The 20719-nt window shown below is 38.1% G+C and overlaps 1 protein-coding gene across 2 annotated transcripts in view; it reads left to right on the top strand.

The window, feature by feature from the left end:
* Window positions 1-1020: 1020 nt before the first annotated feature.
* Window positions 1021-20719, top strand: part of tmem163b (transmembrane protein 163b) — a 27528-nt gene continuing 7829 nt past the window's right edge. Inside the window, exons 1-5 of one of the 2 annotated variants that reach the window (XM_043222423.1) lie at window positions 1022-1505; window positions 2509-2628; window positions 12487-12530; window positions 12621-12712; window positions 15654-15750. In XM_043222423.1, coding sequence (XP_043078358.1) covers window positions 1313-1505; window positions 2509-2628; window positions 12487-12530; window positions 12621-12712; window positions 15654-15750 — 546 coding nt within the window. In that variant the 5' untranslated portion in view covers window positions 1022-1312. Of the gene's footprint in view, window positions 1506-2508; window positions 2629-12486; window positions 12531-12620; window positions 12713-15653; window positions 15751-20719 lie in introns of both variants that reach the window. The other variant, XM_043222424.1, reaches the window with a different exon arrangement.

Here is a 20719-nt window from a genome sequence, read left to right as displayed (position 1 = left end):
ATCTATCTATCTATCTATCTATCTATCTATCTATCTATCACCTGTCTGTTTCTATCTATCTATCTATCTATCTATCTATCTATCTATCTATCTATCTATCTATCTATCTATCTATCTATCTATCACCTGTCTGTTTCTATCTATCTATCTATCTATCTATCTATCTATCTATCTATCTATCTATCTATCTATCTATCTATCACCTGTCTGTTTCTATCTATCTATCTATCTATCTATCTATCTATCTATCTATCTATCTATCTATCTATCTATCTATCTATCATCTGCCTGTTTCTATCTATCTATCTATCTATCTATCTATCTATCTATCTATCTATCATCTGCCTGTTTCTATCTATCTATCTATCTATCTATCTATCTATCTATCTATCTATCTATCTATCTATCTATCTATCTATCACCTGTCTGTTTCTATCTATCTATCTATCTATCTATCTATCTATCTATCTATCTATCTATCTATCTATCACCTGTCTGTTTCTATCTATCTATCTATCTATCTATCTATCTATCTATCTATCTATCTATCTATCTATCTATCTATCTATCTATCTATCTATCTATCACCTGTCTGTTTCTATCTATCTGTCATCTGCCTGTTTCTATCTATCTATCTATCTATCTATCTATCTATCTATCTATCTATCTATCTATCTATCATCTGCCTGTTTCTATCTATCTATCTATCTATCTATCTATCTATCTATCTATCTATCTATCTATCTATCTATCTATCTATCTATCTATCATCTGCCTGTTTCTATCTATCTATCTATCTATCTATCTATCTATCTATCTATCTATCTATCTATCTATCTGTGATTAATCATTTGCCAGATAAAAAAAGTTTATGACCTTATAAGAACCCATATATATATATATATCGAAGCACAGTCGTGCCGAGATGAACCAGCACAGCTCTTTCTCTCGTTTCCGTTCAGGAGTAGTTTATTTAAATAAGCGGTTTCTGTTCATGTGTGAAGTGTGAACTATTTTGATGTGACCAGATGGCAGCTTGATCACAAGTCACCAGAGCTCACAGACGGGTTCCCCATATTTCCGCTATTGTTATTTGATAATAGCGGGCTAATAACAGTTTTTCGAAACGTTTGGAGGAGCGAGTCTGTTTGTGAAGCGCGATTCGCACGTGCGTGTGTTTAATTAGCGCGTGCGTGCGCGCTTGCGCGAGCGCTGCGCTCGGCGCTCTCCGGCAGTCGCGTCTCGTCCGCTCGCGTGCAGGTGTCACATTCCTCGGATGCTCGCGATCATTTGAACCCGGGACCCCACCATCATGACGGAGCCCTCTTCTGCTGCCGACCCCACCGCCGGTCCCGCAGACCCCGGTCCTGATCCCGGACCCGCCTCTGTTCCGGATCCAGCGGTGTTGGGTTCAGCATCGACTCCTGCGAACGGGCACCATCCGAGCCAAGCAGACACTTTCAACATGGAGCAGCAGATGAAAATGGGAGAGACGGACGACAACGGTACGAGTTTGGCTTTTAAACACTTTTGACTTGGAAAAAAATTGCATATAAAGCGGAACCCGGGGCAAGTTGTCACGTTTAGCTATACTCCAGCGAACATTTATCAGGTTGGTTTATATTTCTGAAAGTCAGAGTTTTTTGTAAAGACACGAAAAATAAAGTCTTAAGTACAGAATGAAAAAGAAAAACAAATAAATGAATAAAGAATATGGAATTGAATACGGCGGTAATTAATTCGTCTATGGAGATAACATCTAAATTACAAAATTATATTTTTAAAAGTATGTTTCACAGCTTATATTTATAGACTACTGGAATTGCAATAAATAAAAAAATATATATATAAAAAGATACATTGAAATTATTTTATTACAGAATTTGAATGGTTGTTTCCAAAAGGATGTGTATAAAAAAATAAAATAATAATAATAAATAAATAAATAAATAAAAATAAATAAAAAAAAAAAAATATATATATATATATATATATATATATATATATATATATATATATATATATATATATATATATATATATATGTATGTATGTATGTACAAAAAATATTTTCTATTATATATATAAAAATGTAAATGGTTGTTTTGTCGAGCAGAAAGTGTGATTCTTACGTCACAATTTGTATGTGACAACTTGCCCCAGCCTTATGTTTAGAATGCAGACTCTCATTCATTATATAGTTGGATCTTTTCTGAATGAATTCTAGTGTGATTCTATTGTGCACAGCAGCTACAGCTGTAGTTTTGAGAACAAAATTCATCCTGATTTAAGACAGTTTTGATCTAGATGCTATAAATCAACAAACTAAACAAAAAACCATTCGAGTAATCTGGCTTTTTAATCAAAACCTCAGCTGCTGAGATGTGGTGCTTGTGACAAGTAGCCCCGGTGTGTCTCGTACACTTCATGCACTTATTTGAGGATAAATCCCACTGAGTGGCTCTGAGATGACGTGACGTGAGCTAACCGAGCGCTGTCCCTCAGCAGGGCTCCTGGAGAGCAGCATGCGTCTGAAACCCCACGAGGCTCAGAGTTACAGAAAAAAGGCATTATGGGTATCGTGGGTCTCCATTGTGGTGACGATGATCTTAGCCATCGCTGCGTTCAGTGAGTATCCGGACCCTCATCTCCAGAGCATCACAGGCCCCTCGATGATACAGACCCGTATGATGTCATATCCTGTTTTGAAGTCGATGTAGCCTTACTCTTTTGGGACTTTCTGATACAATTGTAAAGAAAAAAAAACGGCATAACTGAACTTACAGTTGGACGTCGAATCATAATGATGCATGCACATATTTCTTTTACACAAAGTATAATATATAATGTTTAATATATTAAATATAATAATATTATATGTTAATTTTATGTATCATTATATAAACATTTAAAATATTTTTTAGATTGTGTATTTAATTATATAATTATTTATATAAATTATTAATACAGGTAATTGTATCTATCTATATATATATATATACATATATACATATATATATATATATATATATATATATATATATATATATATATATATATATATTTGTTATCATAAAGTAATATAATTAAATTAAATAATAATTAAATAAATTACATATAATTAATGATATTAAATATTTTATATATTTAATTATATCATTAATTATATGTCATTTATATAATAAGACAATTAATTACAAAGTATATATACCATATACCATCTGTCCATATACACGTAAGTATATCATATAATTTTTTTTCCGGGTAAAGCAGAGCTAACAGCTGAGTGTAGTTTGGTTCAGTGCCATGAGCTTGATACACAAGATCAGGTTTGACTCGTTTCCTCATGGCTGTTCTGCAAAATTACTTTGATAATCTTGGCTGAAAGAAAGAGCAGAGGATAAACTCAGACACACGGGAACATTGTAAAAACCAAATACAGCGCATTTGAAACGCACTTTCTTCTCAGCTACAAACACAGATTATCCTTAAAGGTAAAACAAAACAAAACGCGAGACCGTCAGAGAGAAGAGATCAAGTAATAAAAGGAATTGTTAAGTCTCTTTTGAATATGAAATGTACTTCAGCAGAGTTTTACCCTGTCTACATTCTCAATATCATGCTATCCTTACTATCCGTGCTCTATATAGACTGCACTGGGAAGTTTCGGCATGCAATGTTTGGATAGCATTTGCTGTTTTCTGGAGAACTGCGGTGAACTCATCCTGACCTTGCATTTCCCGAAAAGATCTGAGGGACATTTTAGGTTTTAATCGGCGTTATGCCTCAAACGCTTACGATAGAGCTTAACTCGAACCCCCGAATATTCCCTTAAATCTTTAAGCCGGGGCGCTCAAGTTGGCCTCACGCGGGCTATTGTTGTTTTCTCAGCCCAAAGTGCGCTTAATCATTCCGTAGACTGGTTTCGGGCCATGCGGTTTAATCTAGGAGCAGCTAACAGAAGCTGGATTTGATGTGTGATTTAGAGGGAACGGTTTCTTTCTCTGCGCTCCGTCCCTCGGGATGGAAATGACTCACCTTACACTTCCAGAGTCGGACGGGGGCTCTGGGACTCACGTTGCCAGGCTGTGAAGATTCGGTCACATAGCAACTCCGGGGCGACGAGGCCTGAGAGATGCTGTCGCTCGGTCGTCTCTCTCTATCAGCGACGTTTTGGCGTCGAAGGAAATGAAATGCAGGCGGCCGGTAAGAGCAGGCGACAGAGATAATATAAGCTAATTATAAGCTAATAATATAAGCTAATAATAAGCTAATTGTTTTAGTATATCAACCGGCGGAAAACACAATAAAAACGTAGGATTACTTTTTTTTCTACGTTCATTGTGGTGCTTGCTAATGCTAAAATGCTTTTTTGGAGCGCTTAGCATGGCAGGTGGCTACGGCACGAACAGCCGCTGTTTTGTTAACAAAATGTTTTTTTTTTGTGGAGCGGGCGTGACTTTGGAAAGTGATTCGCAGGGAAGACGGGATCTTACGTTTTCTACGCTAGCTTGCTAGCCTCTCAGAAACCACCTAAATGTAAATTAACAGTTGAAATTGCTGCATTATGTGGCAGGAGTCAGTGCGGATTAGTGTTAGCATTAGCGGTTAGCATTATTCTGTAAAAATACTAATAGCCTCACTTCCTGTTCCCGTTTAACCCTTTTAAAAGGTTTAAACACACAAACTTGTCAACTACTAGCAAATATCGTTATGCTGTATAAACACGTGTGGGAAAACAAATATTTGATCAGCGTTTAACTGTTTGACAGATAATTGAACTTGTCTTGAATGCCAAGCGGATGCCTCCAAAATCTGCCCAAATACCCGAATGAGTGGTGCGTTGTTCTGTACTGCTTGTTATCAGGAAGAAGCACACTTAAAGGCATAGTTCACTCAAAAATTTAATTTCTCTTATCATTTACTCTCCCCCGAGGATGATGAAAATCTGTATGAATATCTTTGTTCTGCCGAACACAAAGGAAGATATTTTGAAGAAAGTTAGTAACCAGGCTGTTTTGGGTCACCATTGACTTTCCAAGAATCAGGCGTTGATCTTCTTCTGCAGAGGTGGTGTTTTTCCGCACTTTTGCATTATAGAGTAGCAGTCTTTCTGGCAGAATGACTCCAATATAAGCGGTTTTTAGACTAACAAGAAAGATTTGAATCCTGAAATTTAAAGGATGCCTTTATAGTTCAATCTCGGTTTCAAAAGATCAAGGGAAATTTTGGTTTCTCGGTTCATGTTCAAATTCACATTATTTCTTATGTATGCAGGGATTCCCAAACTTTTTTTTTTTCCTTTGCCGGCCAAACCTCTTTCGCATAATATATTTAAAACCTTATATATGAGATTTTAGGGAAATGCAACTTTATTTTTAAAAATTTATATATATATTTTATATATATATTATATATTAATTTTTTATTATATATATATATATATATATATATATATATTTTTAGTTATTTAATTATTATTATTATTATATATTATAAAATATATTTTTCTCTACTTATTTTTCATATCATATGGGACGTTTATCCTATTTAAAACAATATGATAAATTAATTTGATCAAAAGTAATCTAAAAGTAATAAAAACGTAGTTCGATTACATTGTTTAGGCAAATAAAATGTACTGTTATTAACTACAATTCTTCTCTTTTGATTTGGAGTAACAGATTAAGTTAATCAACCCAGTCCTGGTGGTATCTGCTGTGCTTCATTGCTAGCTCGATTGCTAGATAGGCTGCGGGCCCAAGTCCAACTGAAGTCTCTATGATATTCAACTCTCTAGAAATGACTTTTAGCCCTCTTTAATGTAAGCCTGTGCGATCGCGCCAGCCGTTTTTTCGTCTGCCACGCTATTTAGAAGTACATTAGCGTATAGAGACCTCAATAAGCGCACTAAAAGCCATAAAAATAATATCTCGACTTCCACGCAGTCTTCTTATGTTTGGGTGCCGCGCATTTGGGTCAGTGTGGGTTTTGAGAAGATCAAAATCTATATTTGACGACTGGATTACGGCTTTAACCGAATTATCCTCGAATCGGTTCAGATAAAGTGTCTGATAAGGCGATCCGAGTCTCGCCGTCTTCCCTGAAGTGTAAGCATAAGCGGGATGGCTCGTTTTTCATTAACGGCTGCGCTACTCCCGTCCGCCCCGAAGGGACCGAGGCGGGTGTGTGCGCGCGCGGCGAAGGTCTGTGTACGTTTCAGAGGAGTTCGGAAACCGATGAAGGCGCGAAGAAGGAGGGATGGAAGAAAGGAGGAGAAGAAGAAGAGAAATGGTCTAATATATGCCAGACTGTGAGCTGAATTCCCAGATGTCTCGCGGCTTCCAGCGCAGCCAATTAACACGCTCTCAGCGACAGAGCGTCTTCTGCTTCGCGCGCGCGCGCATACCTCCAAACCTAATAAACACGTCCAGAAATTTCTCCTTCGCAGCGAAATCCGTTTAAATGCCACTTCCTGAAGAATGAAGCGACTTCGGACTGAACAAAAGGAAATGAGTGTGCCTGTGCGCGTGGAAATTTTTCTTGCGGTAGGGAGAGAATGCAAATATCACACTGGGCGAGGAGAGGTCACGGATAGGGGAGGGGTAGTTCGCTCTGATATTAATGCATTCAGCACTACCAGCCTGTAAAAGCCAGCATGCCAACTCCCATAGAGCCCCGAGTCTAAAAATAAAAGATGGAAGACAGATAGAGAGAGAGCGGAGAGAGGTGGAGGGTGCTTTGCCCTCTCTGCACCTCCTCTGGTTTTTTAAAACATCAACACAGTGAGTCAAGTAAACGGCATTGTGAGAACAAATAGCTAAAAAAAAGTCACAGTCTTTTGGATTTCGGGTTGGTAAATAGTTAGAGGAATATCTAGTGGAATGGAATATCTAAACATATCAGCTTTAACATCAAAGGGATAGTTTATCCGAAAATAAAAATTCTGCAATTAATTACCTCCATAAGACCTTCGTTCATCTTCAGAACACAAATAAAATCCGAGAGCTTTCTGAAGCTCCGCGCAACCGACTCGTGCAAGGTCCAGAAAGGTCAAACATCGTTGAAATGCGACGTCGGTGGTTCAACGTAATATTAGGAAGCTACAAGAACGTATTTTTGCGTGCAAAGAAAACAAAAACAGCCTAACGAATGTTCTCTTCCGTGTCCACACGTGTTTAAGAAAGTCAAAAATCCAGTATCTCAAAATATTAGCACATCTGAGTGTTATTAAAGGACCAGCCGTACCGTATCCCTTGATCTTTGAGACCACAATAATGAGCAAGACTGCTGAGTTGGCCAAGGACAACGATCACTGACCCCCTCCACATAGAGATTAAGTCACAGAAGGTCATTACTGAACGGGCTGGCTGTTCACAGAGTGCTGTATCCAAGCGCATTGCATGCAAAGTTGTCTGGAAGGAAGAAATCGGGTAGGAAATGGTGCAAAAGCAACATGGATGACCTCAAGCTTGAGATTACTGACACGCTTTGAAGAGCTTCGGAAGGTTTCCGCTGGAGCCATCGCATCGAGAGTCAAACGCTCTTCGGCCAAAGAGCAGCCGAAGCTGAAACAGAAACTCTGAAGCCTTCTACTTGGGATAAGGAGAAATATAACCGGACTGTTGCTCAGTGGTTTAAAGTCCGGAGGAAGACTGGAGAGGCAGAGCATCCGAGCTGCTTGAAGTCCAGTATGAGGTTTCTGAAGTCAGTGATGGTTTAGGGTGCTGTGACATCTGTTGATGTTTGTTCCATTGCGTTTCAAAATGTCAAAAGTCAATAGACTTTGGAGCGCTTTGTGTTTCCATCTTTTATGGAGATGCTGATTTCCTTGACTTCACTTCTAAGTGGTTTGCTGACCGTGATATTACTGTGCTTGATCGGCCGGTCAACATGTCTGACCTGAAGCCCATATGAGATCTATGAGAAACGACAAGACAAACGAGCCGAAAACATAAAAAGATTTAAAAAATGAAAAACAGTAAGAATAGCTGGTGTCATTATGAATGGCTGATTGAATCACTGATTCACTTGATTCATTCAAAAACGCTAAAACAAAAGACTATGGTGTTGATCGGAGATGCAATGAATGGCAAAACAGAATTAATAAATGCGTAACTTAATATTGACCCAGCTCTATAATGTACTAAACGTATTCAGCTTGGCTTAAACACAGTTAGAAATGTTTAATATTAGTGTTAAGAGTAAAACTAATTCTATAGCTAATCAAATATGTTTAACCTAACAGGTTTAGGTATATTAAGTTTGCGAAGAATCATAATATCGACCATTCAGAGGTCTTTCTAGTGACTCTGAAAATGTCCTGTAAGCGATAACAACATGCAAATTTATTCACCAGCTCTGACACAGAAACTAGATCGCATTCCCTGTTTTGGTTCGCGTGTGAAGATGCAATGTGTGTGCGAGGCAAAAAAAAAAAAAAAGACAGGCCGAGCGGAAGACAGGTTTTTCAGAGCAGCTGTTGTGTTGGATTTCAGCATTCTGCATCTCGCCGTCTCCAAAGGCTCTGCCCTATTTTCACAGAAGAAACACCTAAAAGAAAGTAGAGAGCGCAGCTACGCGCAGCACACCGCGAACATCTATTTTAATCCACAAATATTTGTCCCGCCGAACCGTGAGATCCGCAAGCTTCCTTAACGCAGTCAAGGACGAGATCTTCAGTGAGTTTACACATCGTGCGCCGCTGATGCTCCTGAGGATAACTGTCACAGAACGCTTCTTGCCGCAGAGCAGCCCTTAAAAACCGCTCATGTCCGAACGGCCATCAGCTGGACGGATGGGTGGCCGCCAGCTTTTTAGTTCAGCTATACAAGCATTTATTTGTAAAATACCAAAGTACACAAAAAAATCAATGTTGAGATATTTTGAGTTGCGCAAAAGTTCGTAACCTAGCGAGGTGTAGATTTGTAAAATACGAAAAACAAAATCAATTTTTTTTTTTTTGCAATACTGTAAGTTTTGCTAATTTTTACTTCGTACGTCTTCTCATGTTCTCCCGTATCAAGCATTCATAACCTATAATGTGTGTCGGCTTTTTTGAGTAACATATGCTCAAATGCTGATTTGTAAAATACGAAAAAAACATAAAATCTATGTTGCGATTTTTTTTACAATACTCTATGATTAATGCAATTTTTTCGTAGCATTCATAACCATCAATAATTGGGTGTTTGTTAGGCTTTTTGAGCTACTTAAAATATTAGTGTAGGCGCAAAAACAGTGTTGTATTAGTTACGCAAATTTTCCCATAAGCTCTGGTAAATCAAACATTCTTCATTCTGTGCTGGAATGTATATCAGGTTTTTTCTGAGCCATATATGCTCATATGCACAAAATCAATTTTTCATTACATTATAAGTTACAGGTTTTGCGTGATTGTTCTGTACACCTCGGGGTGAAACACAATGCTAAAACAGACATGTAACATAAATGTGCAGGACTCTTAATGAACATGTCCTAAAATATAATAAAAAGAATAAAATGCCACATGGGGATGATTTACAGTACTTGAAAACATTAAAAACAGGACCAGATCTAGTAAAATACAAATACAGCTGTCAATAGAAAAGCAACATTTTGATACCATACCTTTATGAGCGATGATAAATTGCATAACATTAATGCAGATGATAATTACTATAATAATTATTTATATGCACGCAACACGACTGCAAAACAACGCTGTAACAACGCGCTACCATACATGTAATAATAATAAACAAAATTAAAAATATTAATGACATAAGGACACACAGCCTGGCAAATATCATCTAGAAACTAAAAATATGTAAAAAATGTACAATGCACACATTAGTTACGCTAGCAGCAGTTATCGATAGTTTTCGGCTTTTGCGCAAAATTGCATTCTACGACGTGCCTTTGAAATGAAATGTCCATTCGGAGCATACACCAATGACATGCTAAAGCTAAATAACCCACCCCTGTATTCCCATGATGCATCGTTGTGATCCTACGATATCCCACGGTTTTTCACGAGCTTCGTCATTTTCATAATCGGCTCAGGCCGCAGCCTCAGCACTCCTCGTAGAAGCTGCTGACTTCACATATCAGCATAAATATGACTTCCTAATGAGCAGGGAATGGTTTCAGCTTTCCACAGATACACGAGTCTCCATAAATCCTTGCCTGTTACCCAAGATGCACTGCATGTGGTACAACTAAAAGCCCTTGCAGTTTGATGTAAGATTAGGATGCAGATGTTGTTCCTGATACAACTTCTAGCGTGTCCGATGGGATGACTGCATGGATCATGTATGTTTGATTGACTGTCAGCGTGTTTCTTGAGTTCTTCAGGCCACTTGAAGACGCGAAATCGGCTGAGACCTCTAAAACGGAGTGGATTTTACTAAAAGGAACAGAGTTTATATTTAGCAACTGCTAAATCTTTCATCTCATGCCGCAGCAGCGCCGTTATTCATTTTTAACAGTGTTCCTGAGGAACAGAGAGAGTGTGTGTTTGGGTTTGAGTAATGATTTCTGCCATTTGAATGTGTGCGTAAACCTTAGCTAAAGACTAACGCTGGCGTCTTTGAGCGTAATTATTGAAGTCGTTTGGAAAGGTCGATGTCGCAACACCACCTTAATTCATTCGTCAACTATTGTATTGGTTCTATATTCATGGTCACAAAAATAGAACCTAAAGAGAATATTCTTGGAACTGGTTTTTGGTTATTTGCGCGTTTTGCACCACAAAAACAGCACATAAAGAGAACATTCTTAGAACATTTGGAACCGTATGCTAATGTCAGGGAAATGTTCTATGACTGCTGGGTTTTGCAGCACAAAAAAACTTTTACAATTGGTTCCAAATGAAGTGATCAAACGATCAAAATATTCTGAGCATTCTGTAAAAAGAACATTCTTAGAACATTTGGAACCGTATGCTAATGCTAGTGAAATGTTCTATGATTGCTGTGTTTTTCAGCACAAAAAAACTTTTACAATTGGTTCCAAATCAAGCGATCAAACGATCATTCTGTAAAAAGAACATTCTTAGAACATTTGGAATTAGTTCTCAAAAAGTAACCAAACTGGAACTACATGTTAATGTTATACAAATGTTTTTTGTTTGCTGGGATCGTTCTGCACTACAAAAAACCCCTAAAATAAATAAATAAAAATAACCAATAAGAAAACCTTCTTAGGACATTTGGAATTGTTTTATAAACAACCATCTTGAATGTTCTACGTGTGCTTCCGCAGCACAGAAATCTGGTTTGGACAGAAATGATTTGAACGCTCCATATTTTCTGGAACAGTTCCATGCTAGCGAAAATAGAATCTAAAAAGAATATTGAGAAAATTATTTTGATTTTGTCAATGTTTACAGAATTACTGTTCTTTACCAAACTGTAGTGTGTTCTATATCGCTGTACTGTACAATCAAGTGCACAAATTGTCCTGGAACGCAAATCCGAGCACTTTGAGAGTTTGGCTGACCCTGTAGAAGAGGATGGGATATCTCGGATCGCTCATCCTGTCTCAGGATAGAGGGTTCAGGTGCATTAGAGGTCAATATAAGGTCGATAACTGGACACAAGCCACGCTGGCGTTTGAGTAGCTCAGATCCACACCATGTGCTGACATCACAGTGTGAAGAGATGAAACCTGATCCGAGCTACTTTACTTGCTGGAAATCATTCAAAACGGTTTTACAGCAGGGGAATGCATATATATATATATATATATATATATATATATATATATATATATATATATATATATATATGATGTTTAGATATATATCTGAGACAAACACTTATTAAAATCAATATTAACAGTATATATTTCCTTAATGTTGGAGTGACTGGATACAAACTGTGAAAAGTAAATTAACCCTCGTATTAATTCATAACCCAGTATATGTTCATTGCCAGTATAATTATAATTCATTATCAAATATTATTAAAAGAATAATTAAAATAACTAATGGACTTTTAATAGTAAAATGTATTTATCTGTAAAAAAACATTAAAGGTTCACAGTATGGATGCATGTAGGTATTTATTGGTTTAAAGCAATATTAAAATAAATAAATAAATAAACACATCACATTTAAAGCTTATCCAGCTAAGGAACTACCTTTTTAATTTATTCATGTATTTATTTATAACAATATTTTTCTAAACATATTAACATATTAAACATATTTTACACTTTATGTTTACAGTTCTTTAAACCACGAAACTATGAAAATATAAAGTCTCATTTGCGATTTATTTATTAAGTGAAAAATTTTAAATAAATAAACGCTACACATTTAAAGTTTGTCCAACGCAGCTGTTTTAAAGGTAAACATTAAACAAACAAATAAATTATATATTAGCAATATAATATTTTACAAATATATTAGTAAAATATTTTCTAAAATGGTAAAAACTATTACATTTTTTAAAAGTTGAAATCATTTTAAATTGAAATCATTTTTCCTCATTTCTTTTGCAGCTGTTTCTATAATGCGGCATAGTGCATCAGCGTTTGGATTTGCCGTAAGTAGGCAAACACTTTGTGTAATTAAATTTTAATTATTTTTAACGTTTTAATGCTTGTCTTTGTCATTGTTGTCCATTCGTTTGCAGTTTGATGCCACTCTAGACGTCCTGTCCTCCATCATCGTGCTTTGGCGATACAGTAACGCGGCGGCGGTGCATTCAGCACACCGAGAATACATGTAAGTACACGTGATCCTCCATTAAAGCAAACGCTGGTATAGTTCGTGCTCAGCGGGGATTCTGGGTAGTGTCGGGAGCCAATTAGATGTTGTTTCTGGGCAACAGAGAGAGCGGAAGGTCAGATTGATCTTTCGAGGTAATGATGTCGAAATTTTGACATTGAATGGATGTTTTGTGGTCAATCGAGATGCGCGACTAATTATCCAAACAACCCATGATCTTTAAAATGAGACGCGTTGTATCTTTAAGACAAAATTAGCGCAATTCACCTCAGCGGGTTAAAGCAGGTTCACTTTTCCTAAAGCCCACCAGCATTGATGGATGGAGGCCAGGCACACAGACTCTCCTGTCCCACAGGAAGTGGCCCCGCTCTGGGTTTCATGTCTAAAGTGGGTCCTTAGACAATCCCTCTCTGTGTTCGGCATCCTTTATCAGCTGAGGGACAGAATAGAGATGGCAAAAGGGCGGGAGGGCTTTGTGAACGGAAAGAAAGAAGAGGAAGCTGAGAAAAAGAGATGCGGGAAGTGTGTAGACAGTACAGTACCGTACACACACGTAATGACTGGGTTTGTAATGCACCATGAAGCCGTGGGCCTCTGAGGTGTCTCTGGAGGAATCTGCCGACATGTGGATCGCCCTGGAGACAGATTACATCATAACACAGGCTGCATTAGCGAGATGACGTGTCTACTTGACTGCAGACTCATGAACATTCAAACCGTTTGAGAATAACGGTGGAGCCCAACAGATGTTAAAGTGCAAAAATTGGTAGCGAGATTTTGAGAGGTGGTTGTTGGAACGATTCTTTACTAAGGCGTACTGACTGGTTGCTAGGGCGTTGCTAGGTGGATGTTGGTGTGTTTTGTAGAATATTGCTGTAGTTTAGCGGTCGCAAGGGTGATGCTGTTATATTCCGGGTGTTTTCTAGGCTATTGATACAGCAGGTTGTTGCTAAGGTGTTCTGAGTGGTTGCTAGGGAATTGCTACAGTGGGTGGTTGATAGGTTGTTTTGAACGGTTGCTATGGTGATTCTGTCATGTTCTGCATGACTTTTAGGTAATCACTACAGTAGGAGACTAGGGTCATGCTATTATGTTCTGCATGGTTTCTAGTGAAGTGCTACATTGGTTGCTAGGGTGCTCCGAGTGGCTTCTAGAGACTTTCTGTGGGGTTTAGACTGTTTGCTAGGGCGTTGTTAAGCATATGTTACTGTGTTATGCATTTTGTGTAGGTCATTGAATTGAGTTGTTGCTATGGTGTTGGATGTAGTTGCTGTTATGTTCTGCATGGTTTCTAGGAAATTGCCAGGTTGTTCCTATATGGTTACTAAGTTGTTCTGTGTGGTTGCTAGTGTGTTCTGTAGGGTAGGGCATTTCTAGGCGAGTGGTTCTAAGGGAGTTTAATTGGGGATTACTGAAGTGTTCTGAGTTGTTGTTAGAGCATTGCTAAAGGGTTGCTAATGTGTTGTGGGAGGTTATTGAAGTACTCCGAACAGTTCCAAGGTGGTTGTTAGTGTATCTAAAGTGGTTGCTACAAGGTTTCTATACAGTTACTAGGGTGTGATTTCTAGGACAATGCTAAGGTGATTGTTATGGCATTGCCATAGGGTTACTAAAGTACTCTTAGTAGTTGCTAGAACAATGCTGAGGTGATGTAAGGGATTGCTAGGAAATGTCTAGGGTGTTGTTGCTAGGACAATGCTATGGGCGATTGCTATGGGATTATTGCTTGTTGAGGGTAATAACTACTTGCTAGTACTTAATAGGTAGTTTTTAGGGTGTTTGGTTGGTACTTGGTAGAGCATTCCTATGTGGTTGTTAGTGTGTTCTAAGTAGTTGCTAGGAAGTTTCTATGCAGCTACTAGGATGTGGTTGCTAGGACAATGCTAACATGATTACTGTGGCACTGAAATGGGGTTACTAAAGTACTCCAGCACCTAGTGTTGCTAGGTGGCTAGTTCTGAATGCTAGAACAGTATTGAAGTGTTCTAAGAGGTTGCTAGGAAGCTTCTAGGCAGTTACTAGGGTGTGAGTGCTAGGACAATGCTATGGTGTTGCTATGGGGTTACTAAAGTAGTATGCTAGGTGGATAATGTGTTCAGAATAGTTCCTAAGGGGGTGCTAGGCAGTTGCTAGGTAGCTGCTTGCTTGACCAAGTCAAAAGAGCCTAGTTTTTACCTGAAAATAAATACTTACCAGCATTTTTTGAAAAAAAAAACACACACACACCACAAATGATTAGCTTTTTATATTTTAACTTTCTGAAAAATGCAACTTTAAATATACTTTGAATATAGATTTAACTTTTAACACATGTTTGCATTGCTAAAAATATTTTCCACACACTAAATATTAAATTCACTATTGAACCCAGCACCGAAAAAAAACTCTCCAGCATCAGCGGAGTTCCTTCTTGGCCTGATTTTATGAGAGAAACTAGATTAAATGAATCTGCATGTCTTAATTTCATTTTAATTTGATCTCCCGAGGCTATAGCTGTTCATGAGTATTTGTTTGGCTTGATGAATTAATCACTAACCAAAACACAGACTTAACGAACTGAGCTTACAAAGCCCGATACGATCCACGTGTGAGAAACAGAGTAGAACGGCCCTAAAACTTCACCTGATTTCACCCTACTACCCCTGCAGCAGAGTAAATAGTGGAACAGATGCTCTCGTCTATTAACCAGGCTTAATTAGACAACTACAGTCCTCACTGCCTTCATTTATAAGCACGGGGCTTGACAGGCCTAATAAGATCGAGGTACTAAAGCGAGCAGAAGCTTCAGAGCCGTGTTTTATTAACTGACTCAGACACAGGAGGGGAATTAGAGCATGAACTCAATAAAGCATCAGTTGGATTGATGCCATGGTTTACTCACTGTACCTGTGTGTGTGTGTGTGTGTGTGTGTGTGTGTGTGTGTGTGTGTTTTTCCAGAGCATGTGTCATCCTCGGGGTCGTGTTCATCTTGTCGGCCATCACCATCTTGGTCAAAGCGATCCATGACCTCGCCACAAAACTGCAACCAGAAGTGGTAAGAAAACAGATAATTCTGCATCTTTTTAGTTGATTGATTCACTCACTGACTTGATTTAGTCGATGTATTTATTGCATTGGTCGATCCATTAGTTCAGTTGTTGATTAATTCATTTGTTCATGTACTCACTAGACAAATGAACTCATCTTTGGTTGAACAAACAAACAAATCATTGGTTGGACTGGTCGACTGATTGTTGATTTATTCATTCGTTTGTTCATTTACTCGCTCGCTAACTTATTCATTGTAGTGGTTAATTAATTTTGCTTGTTCGTTTGTTGTCACTGATTCGTTCACTGGATTGGTGGATTGATTGTTCAGTGTTTTGTCCACTTGTTTGTTTAATCACTAATTTGTTTAATTCATTGGATCGGTCTACTGCTTGTATCGGTCGCTGATTCCTTTGTTAGTTCAGCTGATGGATTAATTCACTTATTTGTTCATTAATTCACTCAATGATTTATTTTTTGATTTGTGTTTGATGCATTCATTTGTTTGTCTGCTTGTTTGATCATTAACTAATTCATTAATTGCATTGGTTTAATAATTATTCCAGTCATTAATTCATTTGTTTGCTCAATCCTTCAGTGCTTTTTTCATTATTCTGTTCGTTTGTTTAATTGCTCATTCACTGATTTATTCATTGTAGTGTTTAATCACTAACAGTTCATTGGTTCTTCCAATGGCTGATTCATTTATTCGTTCAGCAAATCACTGATTCATTTATGCATTAGTTGATTGATTGTTCCAGTGATTGAGTCATTCATTTGTTTATTCACTTACTGATTGATTCACTGGATTTGTTGTTCCAGTGGCTGATTCATTTGTTTTTGTTTGTTCATTCAATCTCTGATATACTCATTGCTTTGCCTGACCGATTGTTCCACTGATTCACTCGCTCACTGATTTATTAGTGGTTGATTCAGTTGTTTGTTTGTATAGTTACTCACTTACTGATTCAGTCATATGATTAGTTGACTGGTTGATTCATTCGCTTTTTCAACCATTCACTGATTCATCAGACTGATTCATTTTGTCTGTTATTTTGTTTTCTAAGCTGATTCGGTTCTGTCATTTTTATAAATCTATTTCTGTTTATTTGCTCTAAGCATTCATACTCTCATATCTTATTTCCCCGCTGGCTTTTTATTGACTGAAAACTCCATTCACGAGAGTCTCTCAGGTGAAGGACGCCGCACGCCAAACACAACACTTCATCTTTTCATGTTGCCGGTTGTGTAAGTTTTTCCTCGGCTGGAATTAACGGCGCCTGCTAAACAGCAGAAGTGTAAAGCTGAATGAACACGACGAAGACGAGGTGTGAAGTCACGGACGAGATCAGAATAGTCTGATATCACTGTTGCCAGGCAACATGAAGAGGGGAAATAGTTTCCCCTAAACCAGTTAGCCCTCCACTATCACTCACTCTCTCTCTCAATCTAGCTCTCCATCCGTCTTCCCGTGATGAAATGAGACACCAAACGCCTTGGTCTCGTACTGCCTCGGTGGTCTCTGCTGATACTGTACATTCTTAAAAGGAAAAGAAATAGCCCTCTTTTCAATCAAGAAGCAACAAAACAAAGCACAGTATGAATTTTATTATGAATGAGTCTAGTTTACACTAGTTCAAAAAATATGTTACGATTAAACAAAAAATTAAAAGAATTTCTATGAAAATGACATCAATGGCCTTAAAAAATATGACATGATAAAAACGTAAAAAATTTATTATACAATGACCTAAGATGTAAGAGAGTTTCTATTATGAGAACAAAAGCTAAAAACCATTTGATGAATAATTAAAAAGGAAACGTTTCTATGACGACATAACAAAAACGAATTAAAGGCTCAACAAGGACCTAAAATAAAAAAAAGTTTTTACTATAACATAAAAAAAAACTATAGTGACCTAAAATAAAAAAAAATGTACGATGACATAACAAAAACTAAAAATCGTTCTATTATGGCATAGAATTTAGAAAAAAAAAAATAATAAATATGTGACATGAAAACATAAAGCTTTTACAATGACGAGAAAAGGTTGAAAGAACTAAAATAGTTTCTACAGTGAAATAATTTGCAATGATCATTTTTTGAAAAAAGTCTATAATATAATGATACCAAAAAAGGTTATATTGTGACATATTTAATATTCAATGTTCTACTATGAAATCAAAGGAACTAAAAGGGCCCTTTGGTGAGATAATGGGAAATAGAGGTTACGGCATCACGTGAACTCAAAAACTCATGGGAACTTAAATGGGTCGTGACCAGCTTTTGTTTATTTTGTGCTGTTTTCAAGATGTTTCCATCAAAAACGTCATCATTAAAAGTTCTAAGCTGCTTGGATTCTCCAACAGTTGTGTTTGTCAGCCTACGTTCCTCACAGATGGACGCCGCTGTGATTTAGGACAAAAACACATGAATAACTTAACACGTATCAAACAATCAGTAAGAAGAGACAAAGCAATAGGGACCACATAATAAAAACAGTTACTCACACTTTACGGCATTACCGTAACTGTCCGATCCAATATAGTCGGCACAGCAATCTTTCTGTAAGTCCCTTGCCGAATTGTGCCTTGTTTGTAAATGAATCCGCGGTAAAATTAAATGAACAACTTACAGACTTACAAACTTGGCACTGTCTTGTTGCCCTGGTTTCTGCGTGGACATGCGTTCGGCTCTTTTTCGTGAACGCTACGCGCGCGGATCGGTGGGCGGGGCTAAACGGGCAGCGGCGTAGAAGCGGGCGTTGATGATCTTCTACGGAGGCTTGCGGTCCGTAGAAACAGTCGCTAATGAGGCATCCGTGGTCGGAACCGAGCGGTTGCCAAGCGACACGCAAAGTAAACAAAGGTGCAGGCGTGCAGCGTAACTTACAACGGCTTCAACGGTAGCTCAACCAATCAGATTCGAGGGCCGGAGCTACCCGTTTCATGTAAACCTCTTTGGAACCTTTATGAGCGTGGCGAACTAAATAAGGGTGTAACAGAGGAGACAATAACCCGATGAGAGATAGAGAAGAAAAGAAGAAGATGAGAGAGAGAGAGAGAGAGAGAGTCAGTGCTGATGTTTTAATCAGGACTCTGGCTTCTCTCTGGAGGATTCCTGTTCCTGTCTCAGCGTGTAAAGCTGGGTTTTGGCGCATACAAGCGGCGCCTAAAAATAGATCCAATATTTCTCCCTCCCTTCATCTGCTGCTGATGTCAGAATCACTCCCCCCTTCTTTTTTCTCTCTCTTATTTTTCTTCTCACATTCTCCCTCTCATGCTCTTTCGCTCTCTAATGAAATGTTAATGGCCTGTTCTGAACAAGGTGTTCGAAACGGACCGCCCCCCTTCCGCGACCCCACACGTGCGTTTCTGAGAAAGACCGACTGGTTTTTCCGCGCAGCTGCAAAATCAATACGACAGCCCTCCGCTGAATACCTGTAACAGGCCCATTTGCGCCAATCGCTCTTCCCGTCGTAAACCTGCTCGATTAAAACAACACCAGTTAAGCAAGCGACACGGGCCTGAATAATGATGTTTACGTAATTTTTATGGTCCTGTGGTCGAAAGTACAATTATAAAAGACACACAACCGTAAAAAATTACGATGGCGCGACTGCTTCCAGTTCCCCGACTGAGAGGAGATGGACGATCGGAGATGTTTCCGAGAGAGACGTTGTGGGATGTTTGTGGGCAGGCAGACGGCGTTTGTGATAAATGCGAGGGCATGAGGTTGTTTTTAAGTCTTCGGGGAGGGTTAGAGTTGTTCGACGCCGTCCGCGAGACACAAACCTCATTGTTTTCTGCTTTCTTCACCTGCCTGACATCAATATTGATGAGCTTCTCTCGCCAGAAGATCCATCATAGCGTTTTATGTGTCGGGAACAGATGATGCATTGACTGACCGTTTGTGTGTGTGTGTGTGTGTGTGTTTAGGTTGGACGTTATGTTTGATGGTGGGAACCTTGCAGCGTTGCATTTTTTTCACGTCTGCAAGGCCAGAGCGCAATTTTAATGATTCTGCTCGGGCTGAGAAGGCATCTCGCAACTCTATTCCTCTTTTTTTTTGCATTCTTTCTTTGTTTCTTCCACCTCTGCGCTCCTTATTTCCATCCATATTGCTTTCTTTTTAACATATCCATAGATACTTCTCATACTTGATTTGCAGTATGCATACCGTGCTCATGTACATGTGTGGAATACACCGATTAGCAGATATACTAGCATACTGCACTGTATACTTACATACGTATTGTGCAGAGGCATATAATACATAATTGTAAACAACAGCATACTACATCATCGAAAGACCTCAATACTTCAGCAAGCGTGTAGTATGCTATTTTTACATGCACATAATGCACTTGTAACTTGGCTGCAATGAGGTCAAGTGGCAATTTAGTATGCTACTGTTTGATTATTGCATATACTTTTATAAATAAGAAACATTAGTATTCCACTCTGAACATAGCCTAACTTGAAATATTGAAATACATACTGCACAGTATATACTGAAATAGAATGTATCATGCAGCAGTAGTTGCTACAAAAATTAGTATGCTGCACAATTGTCCAAAACTAGTTTTAATGTGCATCTTTACTTCAGCAAGTGCATACCAGGAAACATGAACTTAATGATGTCATGTGACAATTTAGCATGCTAGTGTTTAATGTCGCACACTATCTTTTTAATTGGAGTACAATAGTATCGTAGTGCTTTTTCTGTATGCATAGAATAATGCGACAACAATTAAGTATGCTATTGTTGGAAATGTTTACTGTTGCATACTGAACTTTACAGAAGTCTAGTATTTTTTCTGAATTTATCACGTTGGCTATGTCTGAAATACTAGCATGCTACTAACTGCATGAAGTACATAGTACATAGTATATAGTACTGCATAAAGCACAGTACTACATACTTGTATTATGCAGTGTTTTAAACAGTAGTATGCATGACGATTGTCAAGAAT

The sequence above is a fragment of the Puntigrus tetrazona genome, chromosome 22 (genome assembly GCF_018831695.1).
Source record: "Puntigrus tetrazona isolate hp1 chromosome 22, ASM1883169v1, whole genome shotgun sequence".
NCBI lineage: Eukaryota > Metazoa > Chordata > Actinopteri > Cypriniformes > Cyprinidae > Puntigrus > Puntigrus tetrazona.
The sequence above is the reverse complement of the archived record's forward strand: the minus strand, read 5'-3'. Positions and strand labels throughout refer to the sequence as shown.